Genomic DNA, 24,414 nt, shown 5'->3' with positions numbered 1-24,414 from the left:
CGTTTAAAAACTCAGCCTCGCAAAAGATCACAGCACAGTTCAATTGCCTACACCTTGCTACATGTAATTAACTGTATATGCGGTCTTTATTGCTTTGCAATGGGCTTGAGATGTTACCAGGCAGCGTTTTGTTTTCTTCTCCTACAATACAAACAAATTACCGTAAATACGCAATTTGTTTGTTTATGAAACATCTTTCCCCCTGGCCATAATTCTCTCACCCTCACACCCACCACACTATTGACAAGACTAATTACTGGAAGTAAGCTGGTAGAGACTGGGTAAGAATGAACAATCTTGTGGGAACCACAGAGAAGATGGCTTGAGTGGTAATTAGACGGAATGGACAGTTATAGACAGACATACTGCTGAGAGACTGAGAGACGGATGATGAATTACCGGGAGTTATAGTGACTGATACAATGACGTCTTCTATTGCATCGACTCTCCTTTGTTACAATCTTTATCTCTGGCACCCCAATCTACACTGTAAAATGCAAGAGGGCGTACAAAATGGAACCAAATGTATAGACATGTAAGAGTCCATCTGGACCCCTAGTCAGTAGTCACAGTGGTTCCTGGGACCCCACGTTGAGAATTATTATTCTATTCTGTTCTATTATGTAAGCCGCAGATGAGGCAAATAAAGTAGGGACAAACAGACAGTTTGGGACAGCAAACACTACCTCTCTCTACCTCTGAGGTAGCCTTAGCAACTGCCATCTATCAGTCAGGCAGGCAGTATAGCCTCTAGTGCTCTGTCCAGAGTCCTGACAGTTCAGAGCCATACACCCGAGAACAACCGATGGCCTCCAAATGTCATGATGTCCTCGGAAAAAACAACAACTGGAAAACAGGAACTAGCAGTGCTTGGACTGTCAGCCAGATGTGGCAGCGAAGGGATGACATGTCAATCTGTCATACTGATTGGCCGTCTGAACGCTTCGCTTAACATTGAAGCAGTGGAAAACTTTTTTTTTCTTTTGTACGACTTCTCAGCAAGATAATCGGCTACAGTCCTCGCTCATCCATCAACTCTCCCGGTGCTGTATATGCCCGAAACACCAGAAAAACTGACTGCAGGGCTAACAATCTTTCACTCTGACTTGCATATACGATCGAGGCTAAGGTGAAAGCAATGGCCTTTTACTGAATTACTCTCCCTTTAATCAATGCCACAGTGTCTCAGAAAATATATATATCTTCAGGAGAACGGCGTGGGGACCCGGTATCTATCATGCGGGGCTTGCGACACCGCTAATGGATGACCCAAATTCATCACGGTGTCATGCTTTAGCAAACATTTATCAAAGCACGGAGATAATATAAATGAAAAGAGATGGGCAAAAAATGTTGGGAAGATAAATGGGCCCATTCAGAGGAAAAGCGGGGAGGCCGAAAGCATTGATTTTCTTTTTCTTATTATTATTATTATTATTCGGATAACTTGTACACTTAAGCACTTTCAACCATGCGTCCTTATTTGTCATTATAGAAGAAAACGTTCCAAAATGTTCAATATGTTAACAAAATGTTAAACATTTTCAGATCTAGCATCAGTGTTGTGCAATATAATGTTTTTGTGTTCATGTGTATTTTCAGACATAACTTAACTCAATAGAAAAGTTCCTAATCCTATAACATAAAAGATAACTCAGAGGACCCCCAAGGAGTCCAGAACCCTCTGTTGAAGACCCCTGTTCTAGGGGACTGGTGTGTGGGGAAATGGGAAATGGAGGAAGGATGCCGTTACCTGTGCGTCCATGAGCAGGTGCCTCATCAGGGCCATGGATTTCCTCAAGGTGTCCCTCTCTCCAGGCATGAAGGCCTGGTCGTCATCCAGGCTGCATGATCTGCTCACCATGAAATGAGCTATCTGGTCGTTCAGACTGTTCAGAGACTGGACCGCTGCGACAGAGGAGCACAGAGACAAAGAGAATGACTGTTTGTTTGTGTGCACTTGCATTACTGTACTTATTTATAGTATAGAATTTGAGAAATACCAGTAAGATGCCTGAGGGCGAGAAGCGACCTCACCCTAAAGGTCGAGGTTGCGTGCACACAACTGCCTGGGTGACGGCAGACTGCTGGGTTAGCGCTGGTGCTTTGACATGGGGGGTCAGATCAACATATGGAATGAATTCAGAACAGGTCAACTCCATATATGGAGATCTCAGGGTGGCAGAGGGGGCAGTGTCTTGAGTGTACAGGGTTTGATGAGGTCAGATGAGGTCAGATCAACATATGGAATGAATTCTGTATTGGCCATGTATGGAGCGTGTCACGAGGCGTGACTGACGGACTGACTGACAGGTGTGACTACTAAAAATTAGACAGTATTGGCATTTTGTGAGGACAAATGTCCTGGTCATCACAAGACAAATGGCTGTTTTATGGTTCAAAACAATTTGGGGAGATACCGGTATGCTTATAATTAGGGTACAATAGTCCAACTACAAGCTCACAGTGCGTCACAGTCTAGACTGGCTGTTTTCTGCCTTAGGGCTCAGGATAAAAATGGTCACAAACGAAACAAAAAAAAACCACAAAAGAATTGCCGTCCTAAATCATTGATGTCCTCACAAGTACAGTAATATAAACGTGTGTGTGTGTGTGTGTGTGTGTGTGTGTGTGTGTGTGTGTGTGTTCATGCTGTCGACTGGTGGTGAAAAGAAACACATTTCCAACCCCATTCAGACAAAAAATGCAGACATAAAAAGAGACACACACACACACACACACACACACACACACACACACACACACACACGATAATAAATATACACTCTCACAAAAGGCCAACCACCTCCATTGCCATGGAGACCCTGTTGCTAAAGAGTTTCCAGCCGGGCTGAGCCGCTCCCTCCTCAGTGCGCCCACAGGGTCGGCCCTGGATCAGCGTCCTCGCTACCTCCTCAGTGGGCCCACCGGGTCGGCCCTGGATCAGTCCAGTCATTAAAGCATTCCCAGAGCCAATCTGTAATCCTAAACCATGCCACCCAACCACCCACACCCCATCGGCCACAGCACCAGTCTGCACTGATTTAGTTTTCTATGAAATCCCGCCCATGGACAAGAAGGGCATCATTAGGCTAAATCCATTAGCAGCACACACAAACAAAAATACACATTCAGTACATCATATATACTGTAATGCCTTTCTCCATAGAGGAAGCCTCAATGGTACGGTAATGCCTCTGCCCTTTGCTTTAGTTTTTTTTAGTAAGCTGCTTAATCAACACAATGTAGAGCTTTATTTTTAGAAAAGCGGTTTTCAAGCTTTTCCGGGTGAGGTAAAAAAAAAGATCATTAAAAAACATTTGCGATACACACACGCGGCCCACCAGTGGTCCCCAGCCACCAGTCTGAGAACCAGAATAAACAGTTAAACAGTACATTTGGTCCGTAAAGGTCTCCCCAAAGGCCGCCCAGTCAGTGGTCTCCATTAGTTTGAGCTGGCAGTGCGGAGCGCTAATGTGGAAATGTATTATTGATATGGACAGTTCTCACTCTAAGATGGGACTTTCAGCCTTGGAGTTGGCAGGGTGAGAGAAGAGAACGGGAGATCGGCGCTGGTCAGTTCTCTCCCACCAGGCACTGAATTATGTGATCTTCATTCATGAGTAATACTTGGTGATAGTGTGGAGGCCACAGAGATTATTCTGAGACAATTTTCTCTCCCATTCTCTTTCTCACACAAAATCATAAACACACGCACACACGTACACAAAATCATAAACGTGCGCGTGCACACACACACACACACACACACACACACACACACACACACACACACACACACACACACACACACACACACACACACACACACACACACACACACACACACACACACACACACACAGTGGGCAGGTTGAGAGGTCAACCTGGGTGACAGAGAGACGCAGAGCCATGTGTGATTCACTTCGTGACAGCCAAGGTCAGCCTTTCGGCCGAACGGCCAGAGATTTATGCCCTCCCCTTCCAGCCGTCCATATAGAGTCGCGGGAGCATGGCGAAACGGGAGGCATGTTTACGAGCACACGCTCACGTCGTACCGACCTGGCAGTACGCCACACATCACGTCGGCACCCGAGGGGGGGGGGGTAAAATGTTTATGAAGGCGGTTGATGAATGGATTCTAATTTCACATTCAACACTTACAAGGTGTACGTACGCCCAGCCTCAGAGATGGACGGTCATACGTCCATCTGTGTAATGCCAAATTTATGTGCCGTCGCATGTCCGCGTCGCAAAGGCCGGAAACAACAGATCTATATGCTTGCGAAGTGTTGTGAGCTTATAGGTCGGGTGTTTCGGGTCATCGGCACCGTCATACAACAAAGCATAAAGGGGCCTTTAATGAAACTCTGCCGCTGCTGAAAATGACAGAGGCACACCGTCTTCCCTCGCGGCTCTCCACTCTCCATTTCCATTCAGCGAGGTTCTGTCACACACTGTGATGCTCAGCGGAGAAGCCAAGTGGCTTTCTGTGGAAGCAATTCAATAACGTTTAATTTCGTATATGCCGACACGCACACGGCACTGGATTCAAAACACTACACAGCCCCTGGTCACGGTCATGATGCAGCAGAGTGGTCGCATATGGCAGAATATTACTTGACATGCACACACACACACACACACACACACACACACACATAGTTTCTGTTTTTAATTGATATAATTGTTGTTAGTTAATATTTAACTAATTCGCCATCACTCTAGTCTAGAGCCATCACTCTAGAGTTTTGAAATAAGCCCACTGGGTTTTCTGACTCCCTGTGCACCATTTGTTATTATGGTAATTTTATTTTATAGTACAAAACTATTAAACTTCTACAAGCTATACCTCAGTCGCAAAGCTGTACACACCCGTTGACTCACATAGTTGTAATGGCAAGGGATTAGTCCAACACGTCATGATTTAAATTGCTTTTACTATCATAATAAGATTGGAGGAGACTCAGAAAAGTCATCAGAGTTCCTCTGTCAGGGGTGAAAGAAACAAGGAGACAGCACCCAGCGATATCACCGGCTCCTGGATGTATGCCTCCTTAAGTCCCTGCCACCAGTACCACACAGTCACACATTAATATTCCTCTGACTAGGCCAAAGTAGATGAGAATGAGACATTAGTATGGAAATGAATACACACCCCCTAATTCTGCCGAGGACACAACAGTGAATGAATGTCAAACCTTGTTTTTGAATCCATGATTCCGAATCCTTACAATAACTACTCTACAGCCAGAGCAGGTACAGCATTGTGAGCTGCACTTGTACACCAGTAGCATAAATTAGATGTACAACACTATTAGCAGCATAATAGATCGATTAATAATAATAATTTCCAGTTAGATTGTACAGAGGTACGGTTTACAAAGATTGTTGAAAGGATAGCGCAAAAAGCCCTGGTGGCTATTTTCCATTGTGGTCCTGTGTATAGTATAGTATAATAATAGCATTGAAGCTCTTGGTATGAAATGATAGCCATTAGCCAACTATATCGGGACGACGGAATGGCCTTTCCGTAGTTGTAAATGTATAAATGCACAGGCATAATTGGGTTGTGGTTCTAAATTGAATGAGCACAAATTAAAAGACATAGTTACATCATCTAAACGCTACTATACTGTATACGTATACTAACTATACAGTATACTAACTATACTGTATACGACAGCTCTGTGCATAAATGTAGTCCTATAGGTTTCCATAAGGTGGTGGCATACCCGTTGCCCGTTCAGTGGTTCGGCAGCAGGTTTGAATCTGGAAATACATACCGTGACACATTCATATCAGACCAAATCGGGATCCACACTTCCGACGGAGCAAGTCCGACATGCGGGAACAACCCATGTAATAACAGGAACAACGGGGACCTCGGACTATCACTCGAACATGCGCTACTCCCGTGCTTGCAGTGTAACTTAACATACCGGTAAGACACTTGTGGTTGGCCCGGTTTAGCGGTTCAGCACCCAAACTCCTAATGCAGCCTGAGTTCGAGTCTCGTTCCTCGCGAACTTTGCTGTAGGCCTATGTCACTCCCCGTCTCTCTCCCCTCGTTTCCTGCTGTCTGTCTCCACTATCAATGAAGGCAAAAAGTATATATATATATATATAAAAATATATCATGGTCATGGTCATCGATGCACATCAACTGAAGCTCTGAACATAAAATTAAACTTACTAGATGGGAATCAATAAAACAATTCTAGCAAATCATAGCGATCCATCTCTCTCAAGGACACCTATAGTGATGGGGCACTGCTTAATAGTCCCTTTATCCGCCTTTGCACAAGTACCACGAGAGAAATATACAATAGATGTAGACTAAATTCATAGTCTCCTTGATGCTTCCAGTCCACCCCTGAAAACATGTTGGCCCTGATCATTTTATTATCCTCACGTGGCTCTGAGTTGGAGTGAGTAGGCCTATCACATATTAGAATGTGTATGCACCACAGGTTTGTAAACGAGGTGGTACCCAAATATCTAGTCAATTTCTTTTCTATGGTTAATGATGTCCACCAGACTGACCAGAGCTATCTCCACAGACTTTGTACCTGACTCTAAAGTTGGAAAAGGACAGATTTTTCCTTTTTCATTATTAACTCATCGATTGCGCAAAACGCTCTAAAGCGTTTTATTAATCTCGAGCGCCGTCTGCGCATCACGCTCTAAAGCGTTTTATTGGTGTTTTTACTGTATACTGTACATCAACTTCTCTGACGCCCGGACAACACATAATGTAACACTGATCATCTCCAGAAAGATCCGCTGTGAGATCCGGGAGTTTAAAGCCCCCCACCTCCTGAAAAGAGGCCTGGTCTAACCACATTCCAGGCATGCTGTATCCATTACGACGTACTGGGGAGGCGGCATCGCCGTCCTGCACACGGCATAGACCAACGCAGATCAGGGGATCTAAAATGGAGCTACCCATTTTCTAGTGTGTGTGAAATTTGTGAATACACTCGATTACCCTTCCCCTCCTGTTTCTACATGGTTTCTCCCGAGGCATCTCTCCATCGCATTACAGTTTCTTCCCCCCCCCCCACTCATTCACACAGATCCACTCGACACAGCCCTCTCTAATTCTTTCCAACGACAACTCACCGGTCTGCCGCCTCATTCTCGGAAATATAAACCCGTATATAAACCAAGAATAATCTCCAACGGTCGATCGCCATTTCACGCACAGGTATACGCGAAACGAATGACGTATTCTCGAAGGACCGCCATAGGAGAAGCAGTATACATCTGACCAACTGTCTTTTTTTCGCCGTCGCGTCAGCCATGTTTGGACAAAGAAGCAGTATACTAGGCTAGCAGATATCACACCGTGGAACCCCCCCCACACTGCGAGTTGCGATCGATCGTTTTGCAGTTTGCAATGCTACTCTCATTCTCGGAAAAAAGATTCTCGGCAGTTGATCACCATAATCGCCATAGCGCCTTCGCCAGCCAATTGCAGTGATAAGGCGTCTGGGACGTAATCGACCCGTTTGTAATGGATAACTAATACAATCCTAAGCTGCGGAAGCCATCGTGTTGTCTGTCATTTTGTCGAAATCACAGCCAGCCTGGCTACGCTTATCGCTCCTGTGGTTCATGTCCAGACATGTCGTGGAACCCCCCCCCCCCCACTGCGAGTTGAGTCGCTCCTGTGGTTCATGTCCAGACATGTCAACCTCTCAAGTCACTGTTATGCTATCAAACGATCTGTTGATTTTGTTTACTGAGACAATGATCACATATGTGCATAGAATCATCATCATCATGACGTTATCATGACAGGCAGATATAAACATAAATAAATTATCATATACATACTACACACTGAATGAAAGCCCTAAATGTCTAATTTTAGGAGGAAAACAAATAAAATACACATATCCCATATACTGTTTGTCAATACTAGACTATTGAATCCATTTCATTTATAAAATTCTCTTTTTCAGAGAGAACTTTAGCCCATTCTGACCTGAGATCAGATTCATACGAGGTTTCCACTGGACACACACTGGTCTGATTAGAGAAAGCATGGACCTATAGAACTATTATTCACAAAATAAGGCATATAGCGACATGTACATACTATATACCGTATGAAACAGAAGACTCTCTGCTTTCATAAGAAAAAAACTAATACTGTAATAATAATAAAAATCACACCCATGTGAAGTGAGCAGTGCAATGTTGTGAAGTGAGCAGTGCAACATTGCACTGCTCACTTCACAGGGGTGTGATTTTCATTATTATTACAGTAGAAGTATTTTTCTTATGAAAGCAGAGAGTCTTCTGTTTCATACGGTATATAGTATGTATAGGCCTTATTTTGTGAATATTTAGTTGTCAGTTCCTTGTCTTGTCTAAAATACTCTGAGGATTTCAGAAAATGCATGGACCTGAAGAACCATTATTCACAAAATAAGGCCTATAGCGACATGTACATACTATATACCGTATGAAACAGAAGACTCTCTGCTTTCATAAGAAAAATACTTCTACTGTAATAATAATAAAAATCACACCCATGTGAAGTGAGCAGTGCAATGTTGTGCAACATTGCACTGCTCACTTCACAGGGGTGTGATTTGTATTATTATTACAGTAGAAGTATTTTTCTTATGAAAGCAGAGAGTCTTCTGTTTCATACGGTATATAGTATGTACATGTCGCTATAGGCCTTATTTTGTGAATAATGGTTCTTCAGGTCCATGCATTTTCTGAAATCCTCTCTGGTGGGCGCAAGCTGCATTCAACAGCCAATTACTGACAAACTATACATGGGACCATGTGTATTTGTTTTCCTCCTAAAAGTAGACATTCAGGGCTTTCATTCAGTGTGTAGTATGTATATGATATTATTTGTGTTCATTTTTATATCTGTCTGTCAATGTCTGTCAACTTCAACCTTCCATATCTCTGCTGTTTTTTCAAAAGAGCAGCGTGCAGTGAAAAGCAGGTTTTAGAAAAAGGTCAATATCTCCAGAATGGAAGATGGTAGAATCATATTTTTTTTTTTAAATTGAAGTGGACTAGTTTGGCTTCCTTTTGATTTATGCAATGTGCGATGTGCTATAAGAGGCCCCTCGCTGTGGGCCCCTAAAAAGTTAAAAAGTCCAATGTTAATCGCTTAGCAGAAGCAATCCTGAGTAGAATTTCAAAAGTTAGCAATCAATGTGTTAATAGTATAGTATTATTGTTTGCCATATTAGTCGTCTAAATTCGAATATGCTAAGATTGTATGAATGCACTTATTATGGATTATATTTTACTGCATAAACAGTCTCTGCCAAGCCAAGCCTTAGGCCTACCCTAACCCTAACCCTGTTTCATCAAGGGACAAGTCTTTTATTTTAAGCTTAATCGCCCAACCATGGCATAAACGAATAGTTTATGCCAGTGGAGAAGAGATCCAGTAGAACTAAAAGATAAGTCATTTTATGCTTGGTTGCATGCTGAAAATAGCCGATTATTTTACGTTATAAGCCATTAAGCCATCATGACGACATCAAGGCCCACCAAATTACATTTTAGTCAACTGTAGATATTTAGTCGACTAAAACTAGACTAATACTAAAACATTCCAGGTGACAAAAATGTGACTAAAACTAAATGAAAATTATTCAAAAGACTGACTAAAACTAAATCAAAATGTGCTGTCTAAAACAACACTACTCAGCATCATGAATTCCTCAGGATTCTTCACCCAGAGCCTCATGTACGTCATACCAGTGAACATTTGGTCATTAGAATCACCAGATCATTGTCAAGTACGCAAATCAAACTCCCACGTGCAGGTGGCCACAAAAACCGTATCGCTGGTGGCTTTGAGACATGGACTCCTCATTAAGTGCTTTGTGTCCTTCCTTTCAGACGAAAAACAACATCGACAATGAACTCTAATTAGGCCTGCCAGCAGAAAGAGATATGCCATGTTCCAAAAGTGGAAACCTAATGCGAGCAGAAGAAAAGACAAAGAAACAACAGCAATAACAACAACAAAAAAGAAACAAAAAAAGAGCAAGGTCAAAGAAATCTTTCAACAGGGAATCGTATTAACTCCAGTTTCAGTAATAACATGCCAATTAGCTAGAATTGCAGTGTATCCAAGAGGGCCTTTTATTTTGTTTGGCAGTGGTGTATAATATCACTTAAATTATTCAAAAACCCTAATGATTTCAATGAGTAAACCCCCACCCCAAGGGGGGAAACAATAAAAAGAAGATTCCTTGAAGATTTGATTTTGAATATTACATTTGACTGTGACTTCCTGTTATTTGACTTGTTCAGTGTTGTGTTCCTTTCTTCTCTTGACTATTTTGTATTTTGTAACTGCAATGTTGAGAGCTTGCACAACAAAGAATTTCACCCACTCTCCTAAAGCTATAACTGTGTGACATGACAATAAATTCTGATTGGAGACCAGTGTTTACAGTCAATAAGCTGCAGCAGACAGTCTTCAATTTGAAGTTCCAAGAACTTCTCAGATCAAGTCCACAGGCTACAAGTTTCCATGAAAGGATGTGAGAAGGGGGATCTTTCTTATTAAGAGCACAAACAGAACACACTAGGCAACATCACAATTACACTTATGACAGACAAACACACAGCGCAATCATAATCACAATCATAATCACATGTTGGAGGACAAAGCGCCCTTTTCATCTAAACCAAGCGAAAAACATGATCTCCTCCTTGCAGAATCAAACCTCGAGAGAGAGCTAATTTCGAGGCTTTGGGAGGCATGCATCTGTAAAGCTTATTGTGAGTCTGCTCAAACACTACAGCCATTTGGACATATCTATAGTTTACAGGGAATAGAAATAACCAAATCCCATTGAGTATCTGACAGCATCAACAGAAGTTTGCAATTTTGCTATACTTGCTTCATTGTTCTGCATCAGTATCCACGGAGAGTACTGCATTTTTTATGCAGACCGTCTATACTGCAATTCTCTTTGGACACTTTTCTACCAGTGGCATACAAAAACAAGAAACACTGCACATCAACAAACAAACATCAAACTAGTGAAGAGTATCTTTGGGAAAAGTGTAAGGAATCAAACAGCTGTGTTGACTTGTCAAAATAAGTGTTGTTAAGACATGGTGTAGTCCTATCGCAGACACTACAATATTGTAGCTGATTAGCTGTGTGCGCGCACACACACACACACACACACACACACACACACACACACACACACACACACACACACACACACACACACACACACACACACACACACACACACACACACACACACACACACACACACACACACACACACACACACACACACACACACACACACACACACACACACACACACACACACAAAATGGTCAAAGCTGGAACATGGAGCACTGTGCTGAGATGATGTTTCTCTGATTGATCTCGATGGGAAATAAAGTAAAGTTCTGTGTAATTCAGTGTAATTTTCTCTGAACTGCGGCTCTGACAACTCACAGAATCAAACAAAACCAACGGTGCCAGATAAATCTGGCTGGCACTGAGGCAGTCAGTCAGGCATGCTCTCCCACTCCACTTGTGTCTTCTCCAGCCATGGTAATACCAATTGAGCCTCTGTCAGAGTTTTCGTTCCCGCTGGTTGTCTCCCAAATGGGTTCATCTTGGCCTGTGCAAAGTCAAACCTTTGCTCTGATCAGTAGTGCATTAAACCAAAATGCTCAATAGAATTCAAGAGCAATTAATCCGGCCTCAGAGGGAAACATTAACACGTCTTCCAAGTTCACTGCTTAAAGGAAGGGATCTCACATTACTAAATCATGGCATCACTCTCTGTGGCTAATTATAAGTGTTTAAAATACTGCTCAGCTAAGGATAAGGGTTACAATAGGCTGAGGCTCTGTGCATCGCTATTGTGTTGGTCCCATAAGGTGGCATACGCACTTCCTGTTCTGGTTCATTATTTACCCATAAACGTTGTTTGATGATCAAAGACGATGGGAATGTTTGTATATTGACTAAATTGTGCCTTTTCTATCTCATGTTGACCGCCTTACACTTGTGCCCCCGATTGAACCTGAATAACTGTCGCCTGACTGGCCAACCTGTCTTGTCTGGATGATGTTTGTGACCATGATCTGCTATGTATATTGACTATATTGGAGTTTTATTTTTATTTTTTATATATTTTTTTTATATATTGTTTTTATTGTTTTGTGTTTTGAATGTTCTTTGGTTGTCTTGATTTGGAGTTTGTGTTTTGTTATTGTGTGTGTTTTAGCTTTGTTTTGTATTTGTCACTCTGTTTTTATTTCTCAATTTACTTCTATATTTGTAAAAAACAAAAAATGAACAGAACATAAAAAATTTAAAAAAGACGATGGGAATGCAAGACTCCCAAACGTTTCCGGTATCTGTGTCAAGTGGGTTCAGGAGACCAGGGGTGTGTTCAGACTTCAGACATACACTCTGAGAACCTACGATGGTCCAGCCGTTCTGAAGTCTGGAAGTACCAAAGAGCACCTGGGGTCCAGCACCCTCAGAGCGCATTTCCGAACGCACCCACCGGACCTGAGTTTCTTCATTCCAATGGAGAAGTGTAGTGACTACGTACATCCACTTAGGACACCCTGTGTGTGTGTGTGTGTGTGTGTGTGTGTGTGTGTGTGTGTGTGTGTGTGTGTGTGTGTGTGTGTGTGTGTGTGTGTGCGTCCGTGCACTACTTTTCGTACTAGTGAGGAGACGTGGTCTTGTTATATAAAAGGAGCTTTGGTTTGATGTAGGCTCTGCAGCAGATTTGAACCGGAAACATATGAAGTTATTGATTTCCTGTGAAAAGTACTGGACTAGAGATGCAAAAGATTATGCCTTCTGGTCTGGGAATAGAGGGGAATAATGCATGACTACAACTGCTCAGACCAGATACGGGGGGGAGGGGGGTGCTTGAACCTATACAGTATTGCCAAATCAATTAATTGGTCATACATTTCTCATTACAGCGGACATCACCTTCCTTCATTTCAGGAGGAGTCTGAGAAGCGCTGACTTGTCATACAAGACAGGCACTCGATGCACATTACAGATGTAGCGTACTTCTTGCTTTACAGTATGGCACGACCCTACACACCCCCCAGCATGATTACTTACTACTTGAATACTGTGATATTTTTGATTGACCAACAGTGGTTCAATCCACACCAGGTATATAATTCATTTCAACCACATTAATGGCAGTGGGGAAGTAAATCAAGGAAATACTGTATTTAAAAGTACATTTTCAGAGATTTTCAGTGGCTTAAGTGGTATAGTTTCCAGGGTGTAGGCTAATTTAAAAAAATCACTCCCGGCCGTGTGAAGTGAGGGCCGGGGGCTCTTATCTCATCATACACGTACATCATCATGCTTCATCTCATACTGGCCAATCAGAATGCTTGTTGCCACAAATTTACATCATATTTGGCGGACATTTGACCTAATTTCTCCTTTCATTGTCAATGGCAAATATTGAGACGTGTGGGTACAAGATTTGGTGGACATTTGACCTAATTTCTCCTTTCATTGTTAATGGCAAATATTGAAACGTGTGCAGGGTCAAAAGCTGTATATAGGAGGGGCTAGCGCCCCTCAAAAATAAAGTCCACACTGCAGCCTATGCTGTTTATTGCTAGTTCAATGTTTCAATCTAATTTGCAATGAACAGTGGGAGCATACATACAGTAATATTATATTAGCACTGCAGTGTGCAGACTTTATTGTTTTCTTCATGTTGCCCTTGTACAGGTCTTTGATGTTACAATCACTTATTCAACTCATTTGATAAAGGCAACCAAAGCAAAAGACAATGCCTGCTTTCAGGAAATCTGTTGAAAGGACTTGAGGTCATAGATTCTCCAAGCAAGCACCAATTTCAGAGGCCAAATACAAATCTCAAAGTTCAGCATAGGGCACCACAACAGCTCTGCGAGAGTTTCTCGACCATTATATAGTAGTTGTCTTTCTTCCAGCATGGCTGCCTGTAACCATTAACCACCACATTAACCATAGCATCCCTATTCTGGGCATGTCATAGTAGGCAAAAGGTCTGCCACTGTTACAATTGGCAAATGTGAGGACCGGCCGGAAGATGGACGGACCAAGTTGTCACACTCATGTCACTATGACTCAGCCATAGTCATATAAGGAGTTCCCAATGCAACTACACTCAAATATGGACTGTTACCTCAATGTCATCATGGCATCAGGCGCTAACAAATCTGTCCATATAGTCCTAGAGACCTCTCAGTGCCTGCAGTCCCCCAAGAGCACACAAGGTAGAGACTAGAGAGAGCCTTCTGTTGGTTCCGGCATGAGAGAAAGGACAGTGGGCGGATCCACGGGGAAGTGCGCTGGGCGGGGGTGCCCTGGGCACAGCGGTCGCTGGGGTGTGGTCAGCACTGGTTTGCTGCACCTGGCCCGCAGGACACTGCCTGCCCTGTTGGCCGGGTGTGGCCAGTGCACCTCAGTGGTGGCTGCGCCCGGTGCGCCCCCTCCGCGAAAGCCTGGAGGAGAGGTGCAGTGACTTTGTCAATCACTGCTGACCTGCAAACTGGAGAGTGTAGTGGTTGAGGGTTGAAACACTCTAAGAAGGTTGTATACCACATGATGACCACTCTTCCAGGCCAAGGCTTCATCCATTGGAAATAGATTATAATCGCATCTTTGATGTAATTACAAACTGGTCTTCTGGGGACTGTCATTTTTTAAATTACCCTGGGCTATTATCCAGTCTTGTCAGGTACACTTAAACCCTCTAGTTTTGAGGGTATACTAACACATGCGCCAAGAGTATTGTACTACATACTGTAGCAGAGGCAATGGAATTGGCTTATAGACAACATAACAATGTTCCTACAACATATGAATTAGTGTCAACTTATTCGTTTGAACATTCTTACAGCTGTAAGTCAGGCCAACCATAATATAAATCAGGGTTCTTGCCATGTGAATCTCAAATGCTTAAAAAAATGGACATGATGGAACAAAATACTTTAGTTTATGTTCTGCATTTCTGTGCACGGACAAAACAAATCACATTCTTAATTCGGGGCATTGATCCAAATCCTCAAGCTTTATCATTAAAAAGCAGACAAATGTGCCTTTAATCCTTGTGCCAGCTGTGTGTGATCTATAACACACACTAATTAGAGTTTATTGACCCGATCCAATAAGGGGAAGCTAATGTGGAATTGAGGAATCCTATAAATAGTTTCATCCGGTGGAGGACCAACCAGACAGTGTGATAGTAAGAGCCGTCTGTACTGTACCTCAGCATGATAAAACAGAGCTCTGCCTTCTAGTGTGAAGCAGCACTAGCATACAGTAGCAGTAACTACATTTTGCCCAAAGCAACATTGCCACCAACTGGTGGCTCTGCTACATACTGTGAGACAGCATTGCATGGATGAGATGAGACAGTTTGAGTATTGCATGGATTAAAACTAAAACTAAAATCTCACAACTGAAAAATGTTGTGAGACAAAATCATATGTGCTTTGTGAAACAGCGCACAAGCAAGCAAACAAACAATTAGCCCAATAATATGCCAAATTATCAAAACCAGTTGGAAGAAATTGCAGATTGAGGCTTTGACCTTCCTTTGCTGTTATGAAATATCTGAGGTTGTCTGGGTTTTCTGGTAGATTGAATATGTATTCCATCACTGGTTTGACCACTGTTATATTGGAGAATAACGTACAACTATAACCATGAACTGAAAAGGTACAACTTTACTGTAAGCTTGGGTGTGGACCGGCAACCACATTACAAACCGGTGTTCTGTGTGAAGAGCAGCATCATAACAACACAGCCTTACGGCAGCAGCCCTTTACGTTACTGTCGTAACCACATGACGTGAAGTGCCATACATAACATTTCCCCCCCCATAGTAAACCAGAAAACACAACCCCATCACCCAGCTATATACTAACACACTAATGCCTTATACATTCAGAAATCTGTAACATAGTCCTTGAGGTAATCTGGCCGAGCTCGTTTTTCGAGCTGGCCGTGCCCCGGGCACCACCGGGTGGACAGCTGGCCGTGCTCCGGGCACCACCGGGTGGACAGCTGGCCGTGCTCCGGGCACCACCGGGTGGACAGCTGGCCGTGCTCCGGGCACCACCGGGTGGACATCAGGTGCCGGAGGATGCCGCGGGGGAAAGTCCATATCTCCTGCCACAAAGTCAAAGTCAGTGTTAGCCCACATACCTGTGGCCGCAAGTGGCATCATGGGCGGGAGGGCCTCTAGCTCCATAGCAGCAGGTGACGGCACTTGCCGAAGGCGACTGGCATGCCAGCGCGAGCCGTCGGACAGGCGGAAGGTGGCAGGCCCCAGCTGGTCGGTGACTTGCATAGGCGCGGACCAGAAGGACTGCAGCTTGTGGCCCCGGTGGGCGCGGCGGATGCGGACCCAGTCCAAGGCCGCGAAGGACGGGGCCTTCACTCTCCGTGTCTTGTCGAAGCGCTCCTTCATCCGACGTTGCTGGTTGCGGACTCTGTTGCGTCCTCGAGCCGGAGGAGACACCGGCCCAGAAGCCCTCAGTCGATGCAAAGGCAGCTGCAGCTCCCGTCCCAACATGAGGAATGCTGGGGAGCAACCGGTAGTGGAATGCTGCGATGCTCTGTAGTGCAGGAGCGTGCAGCGAAGAGCTGTAGAGAAGGGGAAGCCATCGGCCAGGTGCGCTCTGCTGCCATTCTTCAGAGTCTGGTTGAGTCTCTCCACCCCCCCGTTCGCCTCGGGGTGGTAGAATGCTGTACGGATGTGCTTAATGCCCCTGTCCCCCAGGAAGGCAGCAAACTCTGCAGAGATGAACTGGGGCCCATTGTCCGTTGTAATGGCCGTAGGATGGCCCCACTGAGAAAAGAGCGAGTCCAGGAACTCGGTCACCACGCGGGTGGTCACCGTCCCAGTGGAGAATACCTCAGGCCACTTGGAATGAAGGTCGTACACCACCACCATAAAACGTTGGTGGTGGGGGACCGCATGGAGCTCCCGCAGATGTCGAGCTGGAGGTGCTCCCAAGGCTTGGCTGGCCAGCGCAGCGGCTGCAGCGGCGGCGGGGCGGGAGGGCCGGTCTTGCCACTTTGAAGACAAGCTGTACAGTCCCTCACTAAAACCCTGATGTCCCTGTCAATGCCAGGCCACCATACCAGGTCACGACAGCGCTGCTTCACACGTACGATGCCCAGATGACCCTCGTGGGCCATGGCCAGGACACATGCTAGCAGGCCGTCCGGTATTACAGTGCAGAGCCCACGGGATACGCAGACGTCGTTCCAGCAGGATAGCTCGTCCTTGACCCGGTGGAAGGGAACCAGCTCGGAACCACCCAGAGCGAATAAAGGTGCGGAGCTGGGAGAGCACCGGGTCCTGTTCAGAGGCTGTCTGGAGCTCTTGAAGCGACACCGTGGACTGGAGCAGAGAGTGGAGCATCTGGATGAGGCCCTGCTCAGCGGAGTCCGGACTAGGATCGGGCGAAGGGCCAGGGGTGGCCCGTGACAGCAGGTCTGCAACGACATTTTCTCGACCTGGAGTGAACTGCAGGGTGAAATTATATTGCTGGAGCCGCTCCGCCCAGCGATGGATCCTGAGTGGCCTATGTCCTGTGCCAGAAGTTGCGAGCAGAGCTGTGAGAGCCTGGTGATCCGTGCGCAAGTGTCGGCCATACACATACATGTGCCAACGCTCGCTCGCCCAGATGCAAGCTAAGGCCTCCCGTTCCCCCACCAAGTACTTCTGCTCCGCCGAGCTGAGAGCCCGAGAGGCAAAGGCGATGGGCCGCTCAACGCCGTCATGGATCTGGGATAGCACAGCCCCCAGCGCCGTGTTAGAAGCGTCACAGGTGAGCAGCGTGGGGCTTGCGAGGTCAAAGTGGGCGAGCACTGGGGGAGAGGTCAGCTGGACTTTGAGCAGCCGGACGGCGTCCGAGCAGGCGGGGGTCCAAACCCATTCCGCGTCCTTTTTTAACAGCTCACGCAGCGGGGACGTGGTGGCTGAATACTGAGGCAGAAAACGCAAATAGTAGGCCGTCATTCCCAGGAACGAGGCTACTTGAGCTGGACAGGCAGGCTCAGGGAGGCGTAGCACAGCCTCCACATTAGACTGAAGTGGACGGAGGCCCTTGGCATTCAGGCGGAACCCCACAAATTCTATCTCAGGTACGGCAAAGACACATTTGTCGCCGTTCAGAGTGAGGTGATGGCTGGTGAGGACACGGAGGACTTGGCGAAGGCGCTCATCGTGGACTGCAGGCGTCGGGCCATGGATGACGAAATCATCCAGTAAATGACTACTCCAGGAATGCGTGCTAGAATGGTGGCCATGATCTTCTGAACAGCTGGGGGCGGAGCTGAGTCCGAAAGGCATCCTTGTGAACTGAAACACCCCCATGTGTGTGACGAACGCCGTGAGGTTACGGCTGTTGGGGTTTAGCGGTACCTGCATATAGCCCTGCCGGAGATCCAGCTTCGTGAAAATGGTGGAGCCATGGAACTGTGTGGTCAGTTCTTCTGCCGTAGGCAGCGGATACTTGTCAGGGATGACGGCCTTGTTAACCGCCTTGAGGTCGATGCACAGGCGCAGCTTCCCAGTCTTCTTACGCACCGCCACCAGATTAGAAATCCATGGTGATGCGTTGACCGGCTCGATGATGCCTGCCTCCAAAAGGTTGCCGAGTTCCCCAGCCACCTCGTCACGCAGGGCCAGAGGGACGCAACGTAGGGGCTGGATGACAGGGTGCACCTCAGTGTTCAGAAGGGGCTGGTGGTTGAAGGCAGTTAGGCAGCCCAGTCCCGTGAACAGTCCAGGCCATTGTTGAGGCCACAGAGAATCGACGTGGTGGATAGTAAGCCCGCTGTAATCCATGAGCACAAACCCTAGGTCAGTGAACAGGCCAGGCCCATGAGATTGGCGCCGTGGCTTGCAACCTGGAATGTGAATGAGTCCACAGTCTTAGTGCCATAACGCACCGTGGGGCTGAAGGTGCCCACGATATCAATCCTGGAATTACCATAACCTTTTAGGGGTACCTTGGATGGTGCAGCCAGCTTGTGGTGTGGGAAAAACTGTGTGACTGTGGCTGCATTCAAGAGGGAGGCGTTCGCCCCGGTGTCGAGCAATAGCGGCAGGCACACGCCATCCAGCTCCACCGTACACACTTTAAATGGCCGGCAAGCAGTACTCACAGAGTGTATGGTGGTTGTAGGTGAAGGGTCAGCAGCTGAGAAAGTCTGCCGTGAGGTGGCGGCTGGAGTAAAACGGCAAACTTTAGAAAAGTGGTTTTGTTTCCCACAACGTTGACAACGCTGCCCCCTGGCGGGACAATTCTTGGCTCTTGAATCATGCGATGACGAGCCGCAGTTACCGCAGTGCTGACCTGAGGGACGCTGTCGTCCCGCATAGTTTATGTGGGAAGCATCCAGGAGAGGGTCAGGGCTAGAAGAACGTGATGAAGACTCGACCTGCTGTGCTGTAAGTCCAGGCAGTGGAGATGAGGCACTAGCCAATTGTGTGGAAAAACCTGCAGCTGTCTCCATTTGAAAAGCTATTTCCACAGCCCTATTGAGCGTCAGATCATCTGGGGACATTATCAATTTCTCACGAACCTTTGGGTTATTTGTGTGCTCCGCCAGCTGGTCCCGGATCAGTTCGTCTTGTAATGCACCAAACTTGCATAGGCTGGCCAAGCCCCTCAGATCAGCCACATATTGGTGAGCCGTCTCACCCACACGTTGTCGGCGCTGGCGAAACAGAATCCTCCGGAGGATGACGCTTTGTGGTGCCGCGAAATGGTCGGACAGGAGTTTGACACAGTCTATATATCTCGCGGCAGTCCTGAGGGTGGCGAGGATCCGTTGTCCCTCTGACAAGACAGTGAACCAGAATGGCTTTTAGTTGCGCGTCGCTCACGTCTGTTAGTCCCAAAGCCGCGATGTAGTTTTCAAACGAATCATGCCAGCGAGTCCAAGGTATAGGAGGCTCGGCTGGGAACGGCAAGAAAGCGGGAGGCGGTGAGAGCGTCAGCTCCATCCTCGTCGTCAATGTTATATTGGAGAATAACGTACAACTATAACCATGAACTGAAAAGGTACAACTTTACTGTAAGCTTGGGTGTGTACCGGCAACCACATTACAAACCATTGTTCTGTGTGAAGAGCAGCATCATAACACAGCCTTACGGCAGCAGCCCTTTACGTTACTGTCGTAACCACATGACGTGAAGTGCCATACATAACAACCACTTCAAATCTTCAAAAACTAATAACCGAAAATGGGATATCTACACTGCACTGCGACATGTTGTGAGATGGTAGATTGCCTATTTTCAATGCCTGACATGCTTCCATAGAAGACATGCTATGCTGGCTTCTATATAATCCAAATGATTGAAATCAGACCGATTGAAATCAGACTGAGAACTTTAGCAGAAATATAAGGTTAGTGTAAGATATTCATTTTTATGTGCTGATTGTTAAATCGGACATAATATATGATAGTCATGAAATAAGCTGTTCCATTATACACTTGACTTAACAGTGAGAGGCATAAAATTTGTTTTATATGCGAGTATACTGTATGATTAAAACCACCATCCTTAACGGCCTTCAGGGAGGCCTTTCAGTCTTTGCACATGCGCTGTTGCAGTTCATCCATAATGCCCTGAATTTTGCATTGTATGCCCACGGCACCGTGGGGAAAATTTGCTTATTTCAGGAATAACAGGTTAACAGTTGGCATAGAGTTACAGTCATTCTCAATTATAATGGAGAAAACAGGCCCATCACAAATAGGTTTACACAAATAGAAGATGGACCTATTTCTGGTGCTGGTCGAGAACAAAAGAATGCTCCTTTGAGTACAAAATGTACTTATTTATACATGCCACTTCTGAACGACTGAATCCAAATAAAGTACTGGAGCACTGCTTTACTTCAATGTTTGATAATATGGTGCAAACAAAAATGCTAAGTTTGTTTTGCCATTATTTAAACAGTGAAGTATGTTCAGAAATGGCCCGTAGAGTGGCTTTTACATTTAGTATGCTTCGTGAGTTATTCTTAAATCTGCTTGACGCTGATGTACTCGCCACAGGTCACCGTCAAGCATATCTTTGATCAGTGTTCCACCAAGTACCGCGCTCTTTGACGATATTCTTCAGTATGAGGCTTTCTGAATATGTAAAGTATAAGTACACATACATACCTTTGCGAATATCTCCTGTGGCGCGGAAGCCGTTAAGTATTTTTAATATATGTTTGCCCGATTTGGAAGCTTGGATTCTTCTTTTCCTTCCTTGTTTATTGACACCTCATTGTACCGCCTATCTGGCTAGCTAGTGGCGCTATAGCTATGACACAGCAGATCAGAGGCAGGGACGTAGCCTCACAAGCCAACCGCACACCGGGAGGCGGTACAATAAACGGTAAACAAACAAGAAGAAATAAAGCGACCAAATCGGTCAAACAAAGATTAAAAATACTTAACGGCTTCCGCGCCACAGGAGATATTCGCAGCTGGATGTATAGCTACTTAAAGTTACCGATTTCAGAATAACTCAAGGAAAATAATGGCGTCACATGCCGCGGGTCCTATTTTAGAGAGAATCTCCACATCCGCATTTAGGAATTTCCATACGAAAATACAGTAGTGAGCAGGGACCCAACGTAAAACTCAACAAGATATCAAAAAAGTTTTACGTAGGGTCCCGAAAGGGGCTACACTCAGCCTAGCCCTGAAACATGACTGTCATGATTATCAGCTCGTGAAGTACGAGCGTCATGTGATCCATGGCTACACTCAGCCTAACTGTACTGTGTATTATTACGCACATTAGCACTTAACTTCCCAGGCGAGACCAACACAAAGAATAATTGTAACTAATTACTAGCTGCAGTAAATAACAGGCAGGACATATTGATAATGCTATTGCTAATGGAGTGTGTAATGACATGGGGGGAGGTGAGCATCCATTTGCTTGTACAACAAATCAGGTGTCAGGAGATTGGATGAGGTCTGGTTGAATGATGTAGAAGATCGATCCTAAGGTTTAAAAGTAATTTAACACCGACATCCCCAATAATACAGAACTGCAGTGAATATTTAACATGGCAATACTGCAGAAAGCACATGAATAATTTAACAGGAGGTGGTTAGAAGTATTCATATTTTTTACAAAATTAAATACAACAATATAAAATACTCTAATTAAAGGTAAAGGCCTGTGTTGAAGTTGTGAAAAGTTCAAAAGTATTGGCATCAAAATGTACTTGAAATACCAAAACAAAAGTAGGCTACTCACATGTTTCTAAATTTCTATTTTGAAAATAGCCTAGCCTAGCCTGGCTCTACAAGCTTGATTTGCTATTTAGCCAAAGTATGACATCGCATAAAGTATCAACAAATGCAAATACTCTTTCCACGGTTGCACACACAGGGGATGCCGTGGAGAAAGAAGACGGAATGCAGGACGACACCTGACAGCGGAATAGTCTCCACATCAGCAGAAATGACAAATGAGGAGGCAATGAAGATACCCTCACCTTGCTCTCGTTTTCCGGTAAAAACACACTGCTTGTCAGAGTGGGCTCCACAGCCAGCAGCAACAGTAACACATGGCATGGCATATCAAATCCAGTGACTACATCGTGGAGAGCTACTTTGGAGAAGTCACTGCTACAGGGGGAATCAGTGGGAACTGGGAAGGCTGCAGCCAATTAGGCCCGTTAGTGTAGCCAGCTGTCAGTAGCTCTACCCGTCCTTCACTGGGATCATGGGATGTGTGTATGCGTGTGTATACGTGGGGTTCTAATCAATTTGAAAAACTTAAAATAGAACAAATAACTTATGAAAGATAATTTGTTTTAAATATTATACAGTATATGATTAGTGTACAATGAACAAACACACAAATAAATGTAAAATACTCAAACTGAACATTATTTTATTCACAGTAACCACTCACACCCTACTCGGACAATTACCAGAAATAACTAATCTGTAAAGCTCATGTTCACACCATGACATCCCTACGACCCCCAGGGTTCCCCAATTAATTTTCCTCAAGGGCCATATTTTGACTAGCGTACCGAGTCTGCAAGCGCGAGGTCGAGGTCTTGCCCTGAAAATTCATTTTCAGGGCAAGACCCCATTTGAAAAGGATGCCCAGTTTGACATGCATACATAGGCTACTGACCCCCATTTAATGCCATTTATATCTGGGACCCTTTTTTGGAAATTCTTTCATGGGCCACAAGGGGGCGCTCTGTGGGCCGCAAATGGCCCGCGGGCCGCCTATTGGGGAACCCAGGGCCTTTACATCCCATAGCCATGGGATGTATTAAGAATTTAAACCTCACAATCCATCGCAATATGATCCGTTGTGAGCTTGTGTACCTGTATTCGCTTTTTAGAAGTTTTTCTTAATTACAGTTTATAGTTTTCTGCTTATGACATGTCCAAAATAGAGATGCCAGGTTGAATTTAAAGTGGTTTAAGGTCTGCATAATTGACCCCTCCCCGAAAAGGCCTATCTGCCCTGACCCCTTATCCATCATTTATGGATAATTAGTAGGCCTATGGACTTATGGTTATAAACCGATATTATCGGTCAGGTTCTAGGCACCTATTCTAGGTACACAACTGTAACTTGCAGCCCTTCAAAAACTTAAAATGAAGCCACACTTCAAAAATGACTAATATTAGCCAGAATATCTGTAAATTTAGCTTTATCACTCACTTTGATCTCACAATCCAATTTTATAGAAGCTCCATAATAATAGCAGATTAGCTACTTCAGAATGAAGGTACACATCTCATGCATGTAAAAATCCTTGTAAGTTCAAGGAAACATCTTAACATAAACACTTGACAATCCTGTAGGAAGCAGGTGCTTGCTGTTCCGACATATTTAATGGCCTTTTCTCAATCCTCACACATCAAGCGTTCTGAACACACCTCTCCATATTGGCATGGCTGCTACCTGTAGTTGTTGCCACTTAACCACATGGATCCAAAGTCCCTATTCTGTATGTCATGACACAACAGAGAATCTACAAGCTCAGACCATGAGACCGTGTCACGATGCAACGCATTGGGAGCCACTTTCTGCGAAAATATTTGGTGTACAAGCCAGAGGGGAAAAGGAGGTGGCCGAGTACATACCCATGGGGGAACCTGGAACAAGTGTTTAGCTTATGTTAACTTTGAGATGAACCAATCCTGGGTGATTTCACTTCTACCATGAACAACTGAGGTCAAATGGGTTGTGACTTTATAGATACGGTTTATACAGTGTATATATATATATATATACATATATTTTTTTAAATCTATCCTTTAGGCCAGGGGTTTTCAACTGATTGTGAACCAGGGACCACCACCCTAAGACTCAACC

General features: G+C 45.0%; 1 protein-coding gene across 2 annotated transcripts in view; it reads right to left on the bottom strand.

Annotated features, from left to right (window-relative positions):
• Positions 1 to 24,414, bottom strand: part of kaznb (kazrin, periplakin interacting protein b) — a 167,579-nt gene that overhangs the window by 121,382 nt on the left and 21,783 nt on the right. For both annotated transcript variants that reach the window (XM_083772130.1, XM_083772131.1), the window contains exon 2: positions 1,754 to 1,908. In XM_083772130.1, coding sequence (XP_083628256.1) covers positions 1,754 to 1,908 — 155 coding nt within the window. The remainder of the gene's footprint in view (positions 1 to 1,753; positions 1,909 to 24,414) is intronic.

Source organism: Protomyctophum parallelum (assembly GCF_964188405.1).
Source record: "Protomyctophum parallelum genome assembly, chromosome: 8".
Taxonomy (NCBI): domain Eukaryota; kingdom Metazoa; phylum Chordata; class Actinopteri; order Myctophiformes; family Myctophidae; genus Protomyctophum; species Protomyctophum parallelum.
Note: the sequence above shows the minus strand (reverse complement) of the source record. Positions and strands in the feature narration are given on the sequence as shown.